This window comes from Camarhynchus parvulus, chromosome 8 (assembly GCF_901933205.1).
Source record: "Camarhynchus parvulus chromosome 8, STF_HiC, whole genome shotgun sequence".
In the NCBI taxonomy this organism is placed as follows: Eukaryota; Metazoa; Chordata; class Aves; order Passeriformes; family Thraupidae; genus Camarhynchus; species Camarhynchus parvulus.
In genome coordinates this window covers 25877282-25894939 of record NC_044578.1, presented here as the reverse complement: position 1 = coordinate 25894939, position 17658 = coordinate 25877282, and the positions used below count along the sequence as shown (strand labels likewise).

Genomic DNA, 17658 nt, shown 5'->3' with positions numbered 1-17658 from the left:
GGGGTTGGAATGAGAGGAGTTTTGAGGTCCTTTCCAACCCAAACTATTCAGGGATTCTATGGCCAGATACTCTGAGCAGTTACAGAATTATGACATGCACGTTGAGGAATAGATATTTAGTAAACACATCAGAAAGCTGAATCACATCTAGTTGTGGATTAGTTTGGTTATTACATGGATCTGGTCATAAGTGTCATCCCTTGAGGACTGGGCAAGCTGATCACATGAACAGCTAAAAAGGGACATTCCCATGAAAAAATAACAGGAAAATTTTCAGCAATACCAAGGAAACAACACATGCTGTAACATCATCCTGAACATAATCCCAATTGAGAATTAAACAATCAGACTTTACTGGCCCTATCCTAGATCTGTATTTTATGGCAGAGGTAAGGCCTTAGCAATATGAGTCCATGCTGGACAGCATTACCAACTTCCACAGCCAACTTTCCAAGTACTGGATGGCTCTTTGGGAAACAACTTGTGCATCCATAATCCTTGCTCACAACAACAGAAGTGAGCATAAAATAAAAGCTTGTCTTACTCTAACCTTACCCTTAATCATGTGGGGAAGTCACCATTCATGGATGCTGGCTGACATCTTTAATTTGCTACAAAATGTTGCAATTCTCCTGCACAAACTCATAAATACAATTTTAAAATAACAGAGAGCAAGGACACAGAGCAGCTATGCACAGAATATGCTCCAACTTGATAAGCATATTTCTGATCAAAGACTGTTACTGATCATTGCTACTACTTTTTTTTTTAAGAAATAGTTGAGCAGTCAGCTAAAGCAGCCTAGCTGGCAAGAACAACTTTAATGCTGAGGATGCAGTAAATAGTAAAATAAACAGATATAGCATCACTTCTCCATTGTTTGTTCTACCTTTTTGGTAAATTATCTTATTCTTATTTCTGTTTATATGCTTGAGGGAAAGTCCTGGAGCAGTGTTTCTGCTGAGTCCAATAGGTTACAGTGACATTTTAATGAAATTACAAAAAGCAATTAAAATGCAAGAAATTTTTCATCTAAGAGACAAATCAGCACACCAGTTCCTCAAGTGGAAATGTTAATTTTTGTTTATTTACATTTTTACAAGTGCACAGTTCTTCTACTAACATATGGCACAGTTTTCAAAAACACCACAAGATTTTATTTTGATTTATTTTTAGCTTTCAAATCCTTACCAATTCTCACCTGTTACTCTAAGTTTTGTTCTTAGAATGTAACATAACACTATTCAAGAACTCAAGTAGTTTACAGATTTGAATTTCTCTCCACAGGTAATATTGCTTTAGACACTCCTGAAGAAATGTTTGCTAGTCTTCAAACAGCTTGGATCACCCATTTCTCACCCCATTTTTAATTAATTGTACGCTGTTTCAACTAGTAAACAATTATCTTGATTTATGTGTAAGTTATGTTAGGATTCCAAAATAGTTTATTCCAAAAGTCTTGAATGTTTTGTCTTGTTGATTAGTACACTTGAGTAACCAGAAGAAATAGTTGGATATATGAAACTTAAAACCATGAGCTGTGGGTGTCTTTACTTCCGCATGCTCATCCACAGAATCCATCTATTTATCAAGGACAGGTTAAAAACAGAAGAATCAACCGGCAAATTAATTTAAAAAAAAGTTAAATTGAAAATTGGCATATTTCAATCTTGGATGTTGGATTAAGGTCAGAAATTTGGGTGACAGAATAGTTAAAAACAACAGAAGGAGAGGGTTCAGTTAAGCTCAGTAAAACCTCCTGATGCCTCACGCAGAAACCTTTGTGTGACATCTCCTTACAGATGAGGTCAGCAGTAAGAGGCTGTTTCTCCAAAGCTACAGAGTAGCCAAGTCAAGGGAGGAATTACCCAAATAAATCCTTAAAATGCTGTTCATCTCTCTTTTTGGAGTTAGGAAAAGGAAACAGCCAATTCCAGATTAAGGGCCTCTGATTATTTTTGTCTCCAGCAGCAGGAGCTATTGCTTACACAGGGAAAAGCAAGTAAGTGGTTCTGGCACTTGCTCAGGTCTCTCTGAGGCAGCAAACAGACTTTTCCCTCTCTTGGCACTCTATGCACTGCTACTGAAGCACTTAATTAAACAACAGAAATAACACTGTTGAGAACATAGTCTGGGCTTACAAATACTCTTCATTTTATTCACCAACAGAAAGTGTTTCAGTGAGGATTCACAGTTTCTAGATTCCTTTTCAAGTGCTTACATACAGCACATTTACAAAGATAGAAAAAAAAGTGCTTCTAAACAAATTAAATGTACACCAGCTGGCATGCAGGGCTTAGATGGGACACATGGGAGTTGCTGTGTCTGTCCCATCCTGGCACTGAGTTTCCTGAGGGTTTAACAGCCAGCCCCAAATGACCACAAAGTTCTGCCTGTGAAGACTCATACCTGCTGTGTGAACACACACAAATACACTCTCAAACACCAAACAAAACCAGACTTTTGCACATGATACAGGAAAGATTTGTCAAAATACTTCAACTTATCCATACCAGTTTTTAAGATTAAAAACTACACTTCAATGTGTCTTGCATCTCAGTTTTTAAACTGTGTAAGCTGAAGAATGTCAAACCTCCTGCTCAGGAGCATATAGTGTCATAAACCAAATAAAAGGTTAATATCTAAAAATCTAATGTAAGAAATTAAGCATTACCATCTCCCCAGTAACTCTCCCCAGGAATACAAAATCTTCTCAGGACAATCCTTTGACACATCACCAGTGCCACTGGAGAGTTCATTATCACTCTCTGTAAAAAATAAAGAAAAAAAAAGAAAACAAAAGCATGCACAGGTTTACCCAAGAGCACAGACACTAGACATGCATACATACAAGCCTCAGACAACTTTTTCTCATATATCAGTTTTAAAAGCATAAAAAGATACAAAATTCAAATGGAATCATAAAGAATGTTTAGCAGATCACCAAACAAATGTATTAATAAAGTTACCATAAAGTTTAAAAGAACAGGACTAGGGAATAATTCAGTAGTGTTACCAGAAAAAGGACTGGGACCTAGAAAAGCATTATGTGAGAAAAGCTTCAAGGCTGTCAACTCTCCATTTAATGAAATTTGACAGTGTTACCTAAAAGTCACATCCACTCCAGACTTCACAAAAAGAGAAGTCCCTGTTAAAGCATAGTAGATAATGCTACTTTGTTACATCACACCCCTTTGGCTGTCCTGTGGTACCCTGAGCTCAGGAAGCCTCCACTGAGCCACAAAATAATTTTTTTACTGAAATTTGCTCATGGATGAGCAGACAAAAACCAAGACTGTGACAGGAAAGGCCACAGTGCATGGAACAGAGAGGATTGCTTCAAATGAAAGCTCATAACTATTAAGAATGAAACACTTAGGGAGGGATATATGCTACTATATGACTAACACCCAAACCCAGAAGGGATCATGTGGGTCTGGAATGGCATGCTCCAAAAACCATCCAATCCAAGTGTCCCACAGAAAGCTGGACAGTCTAACTCCATATGGCAAATCCCTATGCAAATATGGTCTTGCAGGTATTTGGCTTTTTTTCAGTTTTATCTGAATAAAATACTAAGAATTAAATAAGTGCAACTCCAACACCAGATACTGAGAGGCTCCAGCTTTAGCAGGAAGCAGAGAAAGAGACACAGGAACACCCCTCTTATCACCATCACAGAATCCCAGATCAGTTTGCTTTGGAAGGGTCCTTAAAGCTCATCCAGTTCCAGCCCCCTGCCATGGACAGGGACACCTTCCAGCATCCCAGGTTGCTCCAAACCCTGTCCAGTCCAGCCTAGAACATTTCCAGGGATGGGGCAGCCACAGCTTCTCTGGGAACCAGTCACCTTCAGAGGCTGCTGAAGCCATGGGCAGTTTGATGTTAGAGGGCTCAGAGGCTGCTCTTTCCTATGATCAGAACTCCCTCCAGAAGTTAAAATGCAATTAAAAAAAGCAGAACCAAAGCTACATCTGCCCCCCAAATGCCTTCAATATTCTTTTCCACACTGCTCTGTCACATCTTGTTGCTGATCTAATACCCTGAATTCCCTCAGGTGCATTAAACACTTCAACTCCAGCTTTATGTCGACAACATAGTTCAGGTAGAAGAAAATCTTCAGTACTTGTGCAATTACCCTGTTAACTCTTCATCTTTATCATTCTCACTTCAATTACAGATTTCTAATTTATATTCTTAGCAGTTGTCAAATACAAGTCATTAATAAAATATCAGTGCTTGAATTTGACAGGGAGCTGTGAGGACAAAGACAGCATATACTGGATTTCAAGGACAATTAACAGCAAAAATGCTGCCCTGAGAGAAGCATATCAGAAACCACCGTGTTTCAAAATGAACACTACATTGGTGAAAGGCTTCAGCTTGGAACCTGTTTGCACAGCTCCCAAATACCAGCCCAGCCTCCATTCAAATACTTCCCCCTTACACTAAATGTAATTAATTAAAAATAATTAAAAATAATGTAAAATAATCCAAACAAAATAATTACTACTACTGCATCACAAATCTACAAAAAACTTTATTTTTAAAGTTTCCCAATCTTCTGCACACATTCACTAGACCTGAAGATGGAAATAAGATCTAAAACCCCCAAGCTTATAATTTTAATTAAAATTTTCTATCACAGTGACAGGTTTCCCAGTAACCAAAGGAATCAATTGTGTCCTGAGGGAAAAAATGTATTTGAAGACTCCGCTTCCCCCTTAAAATTACCAAAAATAGTGTAAAGGCCAATTTCCTCACTTACCACACAGACATGGCAATAACTAACAAAAAATGGAACCAAATGCATTATATCTGTTTGATTCTCTCCTCTCCTGAATTGCACAACTGTGTCAGAGGGACCAACAATAAATGCAGTCCCTTCTACATCCCATGGAAAAAAGGAAAGAAAAAAAAGAAGGAAACCTCTGAGATGAGCCCATTTGCCATTCAGAGACACAAGGTACGTGTTAATGATACTGGTATGTATTAAAAATCTCAAGAAACCCAGCTCACACCAGGGATTTATCACAAACCACAATTTCAGAAAGGTTTTATGCATTCAAAGTAAAGGAAGAAAATTTGGCACCAAATGCCGAAAGGAAGAGATTAGACTCTCTCTGGAGAGACTGAAGAACCCCAGCATATCCCTACAAGAGTTAACGCTGAAAATACACACAAACAAACCCTGCAGCCTGGAATGAAATCTGATAAAGATGACAAAAATCCCCCAGCAGACCAGAACGCTTCAAAATGCAGCTCCACTGAATCCTGTGAGCAACAAAGCACAGTAGCTCTTATTGCATCCAAACCTGAGCTTGACAAGGAATACTGACATCAGCCTACAGAAACAAACCCCTGGATTTCTCACTGAGCTGGTATTCCCAGCAAAATCCTTCCAAATTCTAAAGGAGACCAGTGTTACACAGCTCATAAACTCCAGTGCTTCAGCTAGAAAAGTCTTTCATCTGGAAGGCTTGGCAGTGTTTGAAATGTATTATTCAGTTATAAGTCAGAAAATCTCAGGCCTTAATTAGGAATGCCATATGCTTGCTTTCAAAAGACGCTAATGTCAAACTTCAAAATAGAACAGGGCAAAGAGAAGAGAATAAACAGCCTTAAAAACCTCTACTTTGTTTCCATTCTAAAGAGTATTTACATATTCTACGCTCTTAATGCATTAAGGTATAAGCTAAGAAATAAAAGACGCCATGGGAGGGATATTTAGATATTTTTCTCTGAGTATTTCCACATGATTTTTTCCCACGTTCCATAGCATCTATAAGGCAGCAGAATTTGCCAAAGCATAATTTAATCCACCCTTATTCTGCTGGGAAAGCCACAGACTCCTTTTTCTAAATGCTCTGTGTATTTCTCCTTCCTCCTGTATTTACCCTGACCTCTCAGAGCCATCAACTGGGCAATACAACTTTGTCAGAGCAGGTGGACAATGGGAGACATCTCAAAGGAGCAAACCTTGGGGTTGTGAATGTGTGCACATAAAGAAGCTTTAAGACCAACCCTAGGGAACAGTAAGTCTCAAAGGTTTTCTGTTTTGCTTTGAATTGCATCATGATTCATAAAACTCACAAAAAGGTCATGCCTCATGAATCAATTCCCTGAATTTAGAGCCTTTTTAAAGCAAGCCTGAAGGACCACACTCCCACAGCAAGCACTGCTCTGTATGGAATCAGCATGGAATAATACTCTGGGCTGGAAGAGACCTCTGGAGATTAGCCAGTCTGATCCACTCCAAGTTCTGGTTAGATCAGGTCCCTCCAGGACCTGAGTGAGAGGTGTGCTGCGTTTGGCTGGGAACACCAAAAGGGTGGGGGATGCAGAGGAATTTGGGAGGGGACACAGCTGGAACAGATGACCCCAACTGCCCCAAGGGATGTTCCAGACCATAGGGCATCATGCTCAGCATGTAGAGCAGGATGGAAACTTTGAGGTGATGCCATTCATCTTCCCGAGCCACTGTTACACATGATGGAACCCTCACAGAAAAGAAGATTGGCAGTCTATGGATATACATAATTTTGTCAGTTCATTCCAAGGATTTTACTGTTCTTTTGACTCAGCTCAAGCCTAATTTTTTCTAGCCTGCAATTTATGCCAATTACTTTTTTTTCCCTCCTAAACAATTTTAGCACATCTCACAAACCACCCCCCAAACCTTAGCCTTTATTGTTTCTTCTCTAGGACACTCTACTTATTTCCTCAAAGGACAAATTCTCCACACTTCTGCTCATTTCCCATTTTCTCCTCTGGTGTGTATTTTTTTTTGATGAGAGATGTTGAAACAAAATACTGAAGCATCCAGCTCAAACCAGAGGAATTACACACACAGTAACCAGCATAAGCAAATACCCCACAGGAAAAAAAAAAGAGGAACACAAAATTTTGGCCTCTTTCCCATCTCTTATTTTAATAGTCCAGGGTATCAAGCAGAGGTCATGCTCAGAGGGTAACCCCAGTACCTAGAGTAGTACTAAGAGGTTAGGCAAAGACTGTAAAGAATACTATGGGAAGCCAACTCAGAGCAAAGTCAAAGAGGTTCCTCTTTCTCATCAGGGATTAACTCAACTTTGTTTATTGGCTTTCCCATTTCTGGCTTGAGGAAATAAATTCTGGTGAAGGACTCACAGCAACAAAAATCGAGGTATTTAATGTGCTTGAATTTAATTTTTCATCTTCCCACTTTTACAATAAAAGGGTTTTTTTGTTTGGTTGTTTTATGATGCTTGTTTTTTTCAGTGGGCTTTTTTTTTGCATCACACTTTGAAATGTAGCTTTAAACAACACTCCCCTCATCCATATTTTACACCAATTATATAGCAATAGAGCAGCTTTTCTGAGGGTTCAAGTTCTTCAGGAAATTCTACTAGTTCATCTGAAATATGTCAATACCTCAGAAGTCAAACTCCTTTTTCAGTTAACAAAAATAGAAACAAGGAGGAAAACTACAGAGTTGTTTTGGAGACACTGAACATAGAAGTAAATAAGTGAAGTACCTCAAAGTGTAGAAAAGCATGAATAAAGCAGATTAAAAATGAACAGGTGAGATTTGAGCACTGATGTGAAGGAGGAAAAAGGATATTTAATGTGTTTTAATTTAGAAGCTGTTACATGTGAAATAAAAAGAGTAGGTGGAACTGAAAAATAATATAGCTAGAGCAGTCTGAAGGAGAAGGAAATCAGGACTCTAAGATAGGTGGGAATAGAATTGGAATAATTCAAATATGAACAGTTTGATTTTTATGTAAGAGAAGAACAAACCTGAAGGAGGAGCTGAAGTTGGCAGCATATTATCAGAGCACAAGGCATAGTGTTACTGACATGGAACCTTTCCATACATACAAGATAAAAGAGCATCGTGAGAAAAGTCACAAAATGAGCAAATTTTCATTTATAAGGTAACAGGGAATTACAGAGCATATAGTTCTGCCAGGGAGGATGAGAGTGAAACAAAATTTAAGTCACGAAAGTCATTGTTGTATTAAATAAGGCAGATTTTCAGAAACATCCAACTTTTAGTGCATTACAAAATATTCTGATGGACACAGAATTATTTCCAAATGCCTTCCAAATAACTGATTTATGAAATGACAATCCTCAGTATCTCTTATTTAGGGGAAGAGAAATAATCGAGAGCAAAAAAATACAGATTAATGGATCTGAACTTGCATTGAATTCTGCTCACAAGAACCTTCTGCTTACGTTAGTTACGTAACTAACTTGAAAAATTAATTTGGCACCTACTGAAGTACATGTACAGAGAGCAAAACAAAAAAAGGTAACAGAATCTTCCACCAAAAGCAAACCAGTAATAGAAAAAAACCAGTATTTTAATTTTAATTCCTTTTTATGAATTATATGATACACTATTTTCACTTAGAATCATTCAAGTGAAACCTAAAGCTGACAAATCACAAAATTTTGACTACCTTGCAAAAGGCTGCAAATCTAATTGTTTCTTTATGTAACACAACATCTGAATCCCAAACCCTGTATTTGATAAACACAGAGAAGGTGGCACAGCATGCAGCTGGATGACCTCTGCCTTTCCCTCACTGCACACCATAATGCACTGTTTTCACATGTTAAAGACTGAGCAAAAGTCTCCCAAAATACAACCAACTGTCCTGTTGGTTGTGTGCAATGGACAGCCAAAATGACCTTTTTCTTCTTAATACAACAAATTCTGAATTTTAAACCCTCTCTTACATCCTCATATACATCTGATATGGCCCTACCTTTAAAACACTTTGTTCTATGTCATATACTTTCAACACAGACCCTGCATCACTGTCATATGAAATGACAATTATTTTTAAAAGTCCCAAAAATAAACCTTAACTGGGCATCCAAGAGATGCTCCTCCCCTCATGTATTGCACATAAAATTGAGCCACCGTGACATCTCTAAATTTGATGTACAAATGCTTGAAGCTGAATAAAAGAAAGTGCAGAAGAATTATTGCTTCAGTTCAGTAGTTTTGCTCCCACACAGATGACAAAGCCAACTAAATGCTGCACAGTGGAGGTAGTCTTGTAAACACAAACATGTTCCACATGTACCGTGCTGTCTGATCCCTGACATCTCAGAGAACAGGCAAGGAAATAAAACTGGAGGTGTTATCACAACTCTAGGGCAATGCATTAGTAATTCATCAATTTGTAGATTAGAATCTGCTCCCATCTTTGATATAATCAATGAGAAAAAAGATATATCAGTGTTAGAAACACTCAGAAGTTATGTGTTGCCTGGCATTTAAGGCAGTATGCCAGGCACCTAGATTAGACAGCACTTACACTCAAAAAATACCAGAAAGCTAATGATCAATGCTAAAAAAAAGAATCTCACACTGAGGTTAGGGGAGCTGTTGGTTGAAACCAGTCTTTTTAATAATCTTTCTACAAAAGTGGTTAATTTTTAAATTACATGATATTGTGCAATTATCTAAGCAGTGGCAGCTTGAGGCCACCCAAAATTGATGACTGAAAAACCTGAGAAGATCCTTTAGCAATAGGAAGCTGGAATTCCTAATAAGCCAGCAGGATTGCAAATCCTTTTTCAAACTGATTACAGATAGACAAGGAAAGACAACCACTAATAAATAAAGCATCCAAATTATTCAAAATAATCTGCAATTGCTTCCAGACAAGATGAAAACATCACTTTACACTCATTTTGCATCTATTTTGTACCACAATCTGAAGAGATTTTATGAAAGCTATAAAAACCAAAAAGCCTGAGATCCAAGAAACAGAATTCACTATGATCCCACAGAACTGAAACCTACCTTTATTACAAAATATCTTTTTCTATCATTCTGCAAAAATAAACCAAAGGCATCACCAGAATTCCCTGGAGCATTCATGAACCACAGGCCAGAATCAGGGAATTATGTTTTGCCTTGAACCTCACAAAGGATGTGCGAGGAGCAGATTTTATCAAAGACAACCTCCCTAGCCACAGAGTGTTCCCACACACACTGTGCAGGAGTGTGGAGTGGACAATGGAGAAGAAAAGAGGGATAAAAGAGCTCAGGGTAAGTCACACCCCTTGGGTATGTTCCACTTCCTGCAACAGAAAAAATCCTTAAAAAAGCCCAATTTTCCTTTTAATTGATAACCTTGCAAATACAGTAAATACTTCTGCAACCCACAGAAGTGCTTCAAGTTCAAATCATTTCAAATACTCACCTTGTAACACAAAGGCCATACTTGCATGAACAAATCTAAATACAATTGTAACTATCAACTGAGACCATATTAAAAATAAGTCCTCCACGCTCAGTATTTTTATATTTATTAAGGAAAGTATCACATGAACACATTCCTCCTAGCAGCACAATGATAGCTGCAGAAAGTCAACTGAGTGCATTTATTTTATGATTTTTAATAACACAAGTGAACTTGCAAGGTGTGAAAATAATCCATTTTGGATTATTTTACAGTCAGAGTCCATAAAATGACATCAGGCTTGTAAGGAATATTTTCTTTTCATTTGGATGCTATTCTTAGTAGTGTCTGTATTTTAAAACTCTTCCCTTGTGGAACTGCAGAAAGAGTTCTTGTCTGGAGATAGCTACTGGCCAAATGGCCTCATGAATTTAGGATTTGTGACATACTAGTTCATTTTTATGGAGATAGCAAAAAGACTCCAAGACAGATTTAACTGATCTTCTTTAGGACCCAACTTTGCTCTGTGTTGGATTAATATAACAAACAGTTCCTGTGAGGTACACAAAGCTATTTTAGATTTGGATCAAAATGCAGAGTTGACTATTTCAACACTAGCCATGTAATTTTTCTCACACAATCACCCTCATTTGTTCACATCATAACCCCTATTTTATCACTAAATACTCAGTAGTTCTATTCACTCCTAAAACATCACCTCCTCTACTCCTTTGCCTTCCTGAGTACTGAAAAAGCCTCTACCCTCCCACAACACCTGACACACATTTTGACTTCCTCTGGCTGATCATCTCTGATCATTTAGCATTGCCCACCTCTCCCCTCCTGCACACACCTTTTTGTGTGACCAGCACAACACCTCCAGAGTTTTTCCGAAACTTTCGTGGTCCATTGTTGTTTCATGTCTATTTTCAGTGTCAAATCCTACCATCTCCACACTCAACTTCCACACCCCTGAAGTTCATTTTTCTATTGTCTCTTTTTGTTCTTAGTGTTCAGACAGCTAACAGGAGTAGGAAGTTTTACTTCCTTTAGTTTATTTTTTCCCTTGGCAAACAAACCACAAATGGAAATTCTGTGTTTCTGGAAGTCATTTGAGAGTGTTCCAGAAGTACCCCATCGCTCATGTTTAGAAGCTTTTTGGTAGGCAAGTCATCTTTTACCTGTTTCAGGTTATCTGCTAAACATTCTGTGCTTACTCTGCAGCAACTCACAGATGGGAACAAGAGCTCCTAACCAGACACCTGGGACCACAGAAAGCTTCAGCAAAAGTAGCTTCAACTCTGTAACAATCAGCTTAAAGAGTATTTTCTGGTTTTGAACAGAACTTCTCCTGCTTACAGTCATCCTTAACCTTCCAACTTTATCCTGACCCCAGAAGAAATTCAAATGGAGTTATCTAGTGTTCTCCTGAAATGTTAAGTATCATTAAAAAAACCTAATAATTCAAACATTAGACCAAAAGGAAGGTCATAATTTCATACACGTTCTGAGCAAGCGCTGCTGCTAAAAGTAGCCAAACTATTCATCCCTTTTTCCTTTGTTATTTATTTCTGGGACTACATCCTCCTTTAAATGCTTCTGCTGGAAAGCTATTTCCCCCAAGCCTTAAGCTCACAAGTGCAGCCAGCCACTTCATCCTCTGCAGAACACTACTACAATAAAATGCTCTCTGAGCTTTGCTTTTTTCAATACTGCAGCATCCACACCATCAGTTCTGGGCATGCTCTCTCCTTCCTTAATGCTCCAGAAAGGAGAAAAAGGAGTTCAACCAACTGCACTCTGCACCTGCTTACAAGGTTCTGCTTAAGGTTAACAGTGAACTTCTCTGCATATTAATAAAAGCTGATACTTAAATCTACTTTATTTGAAACTTTTCTAGAAAGGAGTAAGAACTTCCTCGTTATTCATTTTAATATTTTTAAAATTATATTTAGAATTTAATAGAAAACTTCTTATTAAGGAGTGCACTTTGCATCTTAATTTTAATAATCTCTTGTTAAAACCTATTTTTTCAATTATCACCTCCAAAGCAAGGGAGCATAAGTGATTGGATTGCCAAAAATACCTATTACAATATTAGTAATTAAAAAACAAAAGTGAGGTTGAAATATCTCTAAGTAACAATTGCACAATCTTAGCAAAGGTCCTAATTTTTTATATAGCTATTCACATGAAAGATCAAGCTAAAGTGAGAAAAAAATATCAAAAGCTAAGAATGTTATTTACAGAGTGTATGAGCTCCATTTTCAACAAGCACTTGTTAAAAGACATTAGGCCTAACTTTAGTATAGAGATTATTTAAAATCATTATTGGCAGGTACCATGTTTGGCCTTTCATCAAAACAAAACCAAAAAGAATATTGGAAAATGCCTTCTTTTTTATGACCATCTTTATTCACATACTCATGGCACAAGACATCCCAGCGAGCTGTGGGCATGCAGAGTACACAGGAATCAAACAGTGCATTCTTATACAAGAAAAATGCAATGTATAGTGCTTTTGAAATCAATTTAAGAATATTCTGTGGGCATATAAGGAAAAAGCAAAAAAAAATTAAAAAGGAGAAAAGTAAAAAGAACCTATATAGCCAGGTAGCTATCACATTTAAGATTAAAAAAGGAAAAAGCCTTCTTCCAAGGCCAAGACAAGACATTGTAAACTCAAGGGGTTTTTTTCCATCATCATAATTAGTACCCTGAAAAGAAAAAAAAAAAAAAAAGAATGAAGAGATTTATTTAGAAAAACTGCAAATGACTCATTGAACCTGCATATCCTCCAGGATAAAGAACTTCTCAGCACAGAACTCTAAATGTGGTTTCCATGAGAACAGAGGCACATCATATTTTTAATGTCTTCTCTTAGGAAGTAATCTACATTTAAAATATGGAAACTAGCATTAGAGAACTAAACCAAAGTTAACTTAGGTTCACACTCCACTGGAATACTTGTTCTCTGCAATAAGATAAAGCCATTCTGTAATGGTACCAAGAGGACAGTATCCATGTTATTCCTAATTGTGCTGCATTCACCACATTCTGGAACAGCTGCATACTTCCCAATAACAGCCGTATTGAAAAAAAAAATATTCGATTTTTTAAACTCTAACCTATCAAACAAGTCTCAGATTAATTTGGCTCTACAACTCGCACATCCAGAAGGAAAAGAACACCAACAGCTGAATTACACTACACTGATCCACAAGTTCCAAAGGCCAAATCTGAACTAATTCTTGCTATGACCAGTGAAACAATCCCAAACACCAATGAAACAGAGGAAATCCTTTGGAGAAGATAGCATTTGTACTATTCAGAAGTAGCACCTGATACAAAGGGGGGACTGACATTGCTGATCTGCGCCTATTCCCCTCCCTTTTAGGAATCAGATCAAAGCTCAAAGAGCACCTGACTGTGGGGTTTTTGCAAGCTTGGTGTCACCTGGGCTATGTGGAGGGGTTTGGCTTGTGAGAATAACCACGCCTGCCTGCTCCAGCCTCTGTTAATCCCAGGGTTCTGACTCGTATTGCACAAACCAAAATCTAACACTTACCAATCACAAAGAATCAAGGAAGAACTTTTCCACAGTAGTGAGTGAGACTTTTTACAGTATTGACAGAACAATGGCAGAGATCCGAAGAATAACTTGGTAAAACAATCACAATTCCTGGTAGGTCAGACATTCAGATCAAAAATGGCACAGGGAAAGCCTATTCTGAATGTTATGGGCTAATCCTCAGAGCACAAAGAGACAACAGAAGGCCAAGGGCCTTCAAACAAACAACAAAACAAAAAACTCCACCCACCAGGAGGAAAAAAAACCCAAAAATTCCACCAGTGGGAAATACACTGAGGTATGTTAGCTTTGGAAGGGGCAGGCAAATACAGTGGGTCCATGAACTGCAGCAATCCCCAACCGAACCAGGAGATATTTTAATAAACCCTAGATATAAGTGAGGGAAACTAAATCACATGTTAAGCAGTTAGGGGATGAGGAAATTCCCCATGTGAGCTGGGGATTTTTTTATTTTTGTTTTCTTTAAAAACAGGCATTTAAAACCTGCCATTTCAAGTCTAATTTCATTCTACCCTCTTCAGTAGCACAGCACATTCAAGGCAAATGACTTCTGACCAGAAGAAAACACCTTTGAAAAGCATTTTCTAACCTGCTGGCAGAGCACAGGTGCCTCAGCAATGCATTTGGAAGCACACAAAGATGGACACACATCATCTGCTGCTGCTATTGAAGACATCCAAACAATGGCTTGGCAAAAATACTATTACTCCTAATAGAAAAATAGTGGTGATCTTTTTGTCCAAAGCAGTTGTATTAAGAATTAACTGAGTAAAATAACAGCAGAAATATAATAGTATACTATCCATGGAAACTGTGAGTGCTCATTTATCCTTACCTTCTTCTGCCTCATCCTCCAGGGATGACATAGGCCCTCCTCCACTTGTTGGGGTGACTAATTCTTCCTCTCTGGCAGATTCTCTTTGCAGGCTGACAACTTCATAAATTGCATCTCCAGCACTTGTATGGCTTTTTCCTTCAGACTAAATGAAAATATGGGTATCTATTAGGTTGAAAAATAAGGCTAGACAATAGTTTGGTCAGGACTGCTTCAGATTTCTTTGCCTTGGCAAAAATAGATGGCAGCATCTGACAGTTCTGTTTCTCTCAGTTTTACAGGTATAAAGCACAAATAAAACTGCATTATTTCCAAAGCTGCCTCTTAACAACCATTTTCAGTATTGTTCAGAACAATGATTAAAAAACTTGCCAATTTAAACAGCTATAATGAGATTAAGTCAAAGAGAAATCTCAGCTAAAAAAAAGGGGAGAGAACAAGAGGAAAGATATTGGAGTAAGTGAAACAGGACTGAATGCCTGAGGGGGGAAAAGTAATGCTAAGATTGTTTTTGTAGGTAAAGAGGAGACTACAGAAAAAACAAAACCTCACCCTTCTGAAAAGCCTTAAATTGTGAAAAGCTCTTTTTAGTCCTTTACTCACTAAAAACCAAGAAAATGTATCTTTCTTCAGCAGAACACAATTTAAAATACACTCCTTCCAATGAGAAATGTAATGGAGCCCCATGGCAGGGGGTCTGGAACTAGATGATCTTGAAAGTCCCTGTGAACCCACACCACCCCGCAATTCTCTGACTTTCTCATGAAAAAGAAGTCAGTTAACTACAGTTTAAGCAGTTGCAAGTTTTAAAATAAAAAGAGGATATGGTTTTCCTTTGAATTACAGTTATAAACACAGTTATTTTTCAGTGACATGCAGTGATTACTACATTTTTAGAGAATTGTATATAACTGCAAACTAATGACAGTATTAAATGAAGCAGCCCAAAATGTTTTACTATTTTTTTCTTTGTGCATTTTGTCTAATCCATTAAAATAAGGTAGTTATTGGAACATACTAAAATCATCAAATTAGCCACAGAAAAGAATAGAGTTTCAGTTAGAGTACCCTCAACTTGTTTGGAAAACAAATATGATAAAGTTGAAAGGCTCCACAATACCTGCACAGGAGATATACACAAACTACTGACCAACACTTGCAATTTCAACCAGCTGGTAAAATGATGCGGATGAGCAGCTTAAACAGGGATTGTTTGGACTGACACAATGCAAGTTATTTTATAGTGAGAAACCTCTCCTCATTTATTTTAGATTAATAATTGAGACTTGCTTCCCTTAAAGCAGAGGCTCCAATTATCAGCCGGTTTTGCTGCCTGAATTTCTCATGAAGCCAGTCTAATGAATTTTGGGGTGTAGGCATAAACAGCCTGAATTCTGTAAAAATTAAGTAGGATAACATCAGAGCCATTATCCCTGTTTTATTCTCACATAACACCATTATTGAGTAATTACAAAGTACTTGGTTAAATCAATCAAGTATTGATAGCACTAATGTTATTAAGCATGGGTATCTATAGTTTTTATTTTTGAGAGAGTAAGGCATGAGATACTGTGGGTTTTGCTGTATGTTAAAATTATTACAAATCTTCAGCATGTTCTGGTTAACTGCAAGAGCCACCTGTATAAAGTGTAAAAAATTTTACTACTGGTTTCCTTTGAAGCACAAACCCACCACTACAAGGACCATGTTCTAACAATGAAAACGTGCATGAGCAATACAGTAAAACAGCTAGAAAGAACAATCCTAAATTACACATTAACCTGCATTTCTGTCAGCTTTAAGCATTCGTCATACCTGAGCACACCTTACCCATCTCAGTTGAGACTATTAAATGTGCCTGAATCTTTCCTCAGAAGGGTTATGATTTTTGTTACAATCTACTTAATGCTCAACTGCTTTCCCAGGAAGTTCCCAAATGGCTGATCCCACTGCCATCTGCAGACTTATTTCCCAAGGAGTAGCAGTGCACTGAGGTACAGGATCTTTCAAAGGTGTTGGTAGGAGCAGCTACTGCAACGCAACTGAGAATTGGTGAAATAAAGATTTGTATCAAGTCACCCAAAGAAATCCTGGCAAACACAATCAGGACCTCATCTTGCAGAAGGATTACTAGGACTAAAAATATTCCTTTTTCAAAGATCTGCAAAACAGACTCTTAATTTTGCAGCAGGAAGCAATGCACGTGTTTCTTCAGGGAAGAGAGGCATGTGTATGTTTGTCACATTATAAGGGGTGAGAAAAAGAAAGCACCCGTATTACTTAATTAAAAATGGTACAGTTGCAAGTGATTTAAAAGGCAAGCTGAACTGATAAGAGATAAGTATCAAACAGCTGAGAACAGAATACTTTTAAATGTATTTTCTTTAATGTCAAAATGTAGATATTCTTATTTGCATGTAACAGTCAGCTTTCTTAGATTTCCTTAAATTCCAAGTTGCTATGCTAATCTGTAGAAGAAATACAGAAACAACATTGCTTGAGATTTATTTACTCCCTAAGTGTTAAACACAGCAGCAATTTTCCCATGTAACATCAACACAGCTTGGTTTTTTTCAGACCTATTGCTGTGCTCCACAAAAAGATGGCAACTGAAATAGTCCCATTAAGCTCTGTAAAATTAAAACACTGCTCTTTGGTTCCGTTAGTCAAAGATCATGTACTGTGGGCATTGGAACAGTGGTGCAACCTGGCCTCTGCTCTTCACTTTTGGAGGCAATACCAAGACATAAGTCTTTGGAGAAAGCAGGTGAGCAGTGGCTGCAGGAGGATGCAGCTGCACATCATTCTATGCGCAGATGTAGCTCTTGTACCTCAGCCAATGCCAAAACCAGAAGGGACTTGAGCTCCAATCATAACAGCCTCACTCTCTTACACCTCAGCATCATCACCTTTGTCTTTAACAGGCCACATTCTTACAACCATCTGCCCTCATATTGTAAATGTCAGCAGCCCTTGGATTTTACAATGAACAATTATAGAGCCATTGCCCAATTCTACCAGTCAAGTGGATTTGCTTTAGA

The 17658-nt window shown here is 37.8% G+C and overlaps 1 protein-coding gene across 3 annotated transcripts in view; it reads right to left on the bottom strand.

The window, feature by feature from the left end:
• Positions 1-17658, bottom strand: part of RABGAP1L (RAB GTPase activating protein 1 like) — a 226037-nt gene that overhangs the window by 174873 nt on the left and 33506 nt on the right. For all 3 annotated transcript variants that reach the window (XM_030953933.1, XM_030953935.1, XM_030953934.1), the window contains 2 exons: positions 14618-14762; positions 2675-2768 (listed from right to left, as the gene is read on the bottom strand). In XM_030953933.1, the coding sequence (XP_030809793.1) occupies positions 2675-2768; positions 14618-14762 (239 nt within the window). The remainder of the gene's footprint in view (positions 1-2674; positions 2769-14617; positions 14763-17658) is intronic.